Genomic DNA, 1,897 nt, shown 5'->3' with positions numbered 1-1,897 from the left:
CAGATTTGTAATGAACATATTTTGAATATCACTCACATCAAAAATATACTCATTGTTTATTGATGTAATTAACTTGCTTCCACATTAGAAAAATTTTTCTCATATTGATTCATGATAAATTTCTGAGTTTATTCTCAGAAGTGTTTCTAGACTGTACTTAATTGATAACATCACTTCCTTTTTCCTTATTGATTCAAGACTCATACTAGTTGTGTTTTAAAAAAAGAATTAAAAGTTTACTCATGGTTTTTGTCTCTGTACAATTTAATATTTCATGAGAAATTCTTTATTTAAACATCACTTATCCCAATTCATAAGCAAAATTCACAGTGCTTTCTTTAAAAGCATGAACATACTCTGAGCTTTGATAAAGTCATGATTAAGAATAGTGTTTCTCCCTAAGACCATTATGAAGCTACATGAAGCACAGTCATTACCTTTTATTACTAAACATAGTTACTAGTTTAAAGTGAATCAACTAGGAAAATTCTGTATTTTCACAAATATATGCCCAAATTGGTATATATTTGTGCATCCAATTTAATTATAAAATGATTATACAACTTGATTATAAAATTTCTATCATTTGATTTGATAAAATGCTAGAAATGAGACAAATGTGGCAAGGATATATTCTGTGAACCTAGAATATATGAGTTATTAGAGAAACCAATATAAAATTACTACAATCATTAAGCTATTTCATTTGATATCAGTGAACTTTCACTTTGAACTGAAAATGCTCCTCAACAGCTTTTTTAAGGCCCCCTTTACATCTTTGTTCCTTAGAGTATAGATGAAGGGATTCAGTGTAGGAGTTATCACTGCATAGAAGAGAGCCATGAACTTGGGTTGGTCTCTTGTGATGGATGAAGAAGGCTGAAGGTACATGCTAATGGCTGGACCATAAAACAAGGAAACTACAATGAGATGAGAGGAACACGTCCCAAAGGCCTTTTTCCTTCCTTCAGAAGATTTAATTCTGAGTACTGCACATCCAATATTAACATAAGAAGCAAGAATTAAGCACAGAGGAACAGCCAGTATAAAAATGCATACCACAGAAAGTGCCAGTTCATTAGCTTCCTTTTCACCACAGGCAGTCTTTATGAGAACTGGAATCTCACACAATAAGTGATCCAGTTTATGAATGCCACACAGTGGCAATTGTAATGTAAGTGTAGCCTCTGAAAAAGCAAAGATCACTCCAGTTAGCCACATAATAGACACTAACAAGATGCAAACTCGGTGATTCATGATGAGGGTGTAGTGGAGAGGTCTACAGATAGCCACATAGCGATCAAAGGACATAATAGCCAAAAGCAGGCATTCTGTGCCTCCCATTATGTGGAAGACATAAAGTTGAACAACACATCCAATGTAACTAATTGTCTTTCTAGAGCTTCCCAGGTTAAACAGCATCTGAGGTACAATGCTAGTAGTGTAGCACATGTCCAGAAAGGAGAGATTTGTGAGAAAGAAATACATGGGGCTGTGGAGGCGGGGTTCTAAGGTGGACACCAGAATGATGGCAATGTTCCCCATCAAAGCCATGGGATATGTTATCAGAAGAATAATGAAGAGAGGGAGTTCCAGCCAAGGATGGTCAGCAAAGCCCAGTAAAATGAATTCTTCTGGATAGCTTTCATTGATTACTGCCATTCTCTGATTTCTTTTACCTACAGTTTAAAGGTGCCATGTCAATGTAAATGAATAGGTACAAAGAACACAGACCAAATATTGAAAACTGAGAGAAGTGCCAGTCACATAAAGAAAAACCCATAAGAATAACAGTAGTTTGTTGTTGTTATTGGGATCTGGAGATCCCAACAGTAGTTAAGAGTGCTTACCATTCTTCTAGAAGATCCAAGCTGGCTTCCCAGTACCTGTAATGTGT

At 35.4% G+C, this 1,897-nt stretch overlaps 1 protein-coding gene across 1 annotated transcript; it reads right to left on the bottom strand.

Annotated features, from left to right (window-relative positions):
• Positions 1–723: 723 nt before the first annotated feature.
• On the bottom strand, positions 724–1,662 carry LOC100760259 (olfactory receptor 2B11). Its single transcript, XM_027400013.1, has one exon. The coding sequence runs from the start codon at positions 1,660–1,662 to the stop codon at positions 724–726; it is 939 nt and encodes a 312-aa protein (XP_027255814.1).
• Positions 1,663–1,897: the final 235 nt, after the last annotated feature.

This window comes from Cricetulus griseus, chromosome 2, assembly GCF_003668045.3.
Source record: "Cricetulus griseus strain 17A/GY chromosome 2, alternate assembly CriGri-PICRH-1.0, whole genome shotgun sequence".
Classification (NCBI taxonomy): Eukaryota; Metazoa; Chordata; class Mammalia; order Rodentia; family Cricetidae; genus Cricetulus; species Cricetulus griseus.
This window is presented reverse-complemented; position numbering and strand designations above follow the sequence as displayed.

Excerpts from the sequence above, each read along its gene's own strand:
- LOC100760259 (XM_027400013.1), bottom strand. The coding sequence starts at position 1,662 with ATGGCAGTAATCAATGAAAGCTATCCAGAAGAATTCATTTTACTGGGC.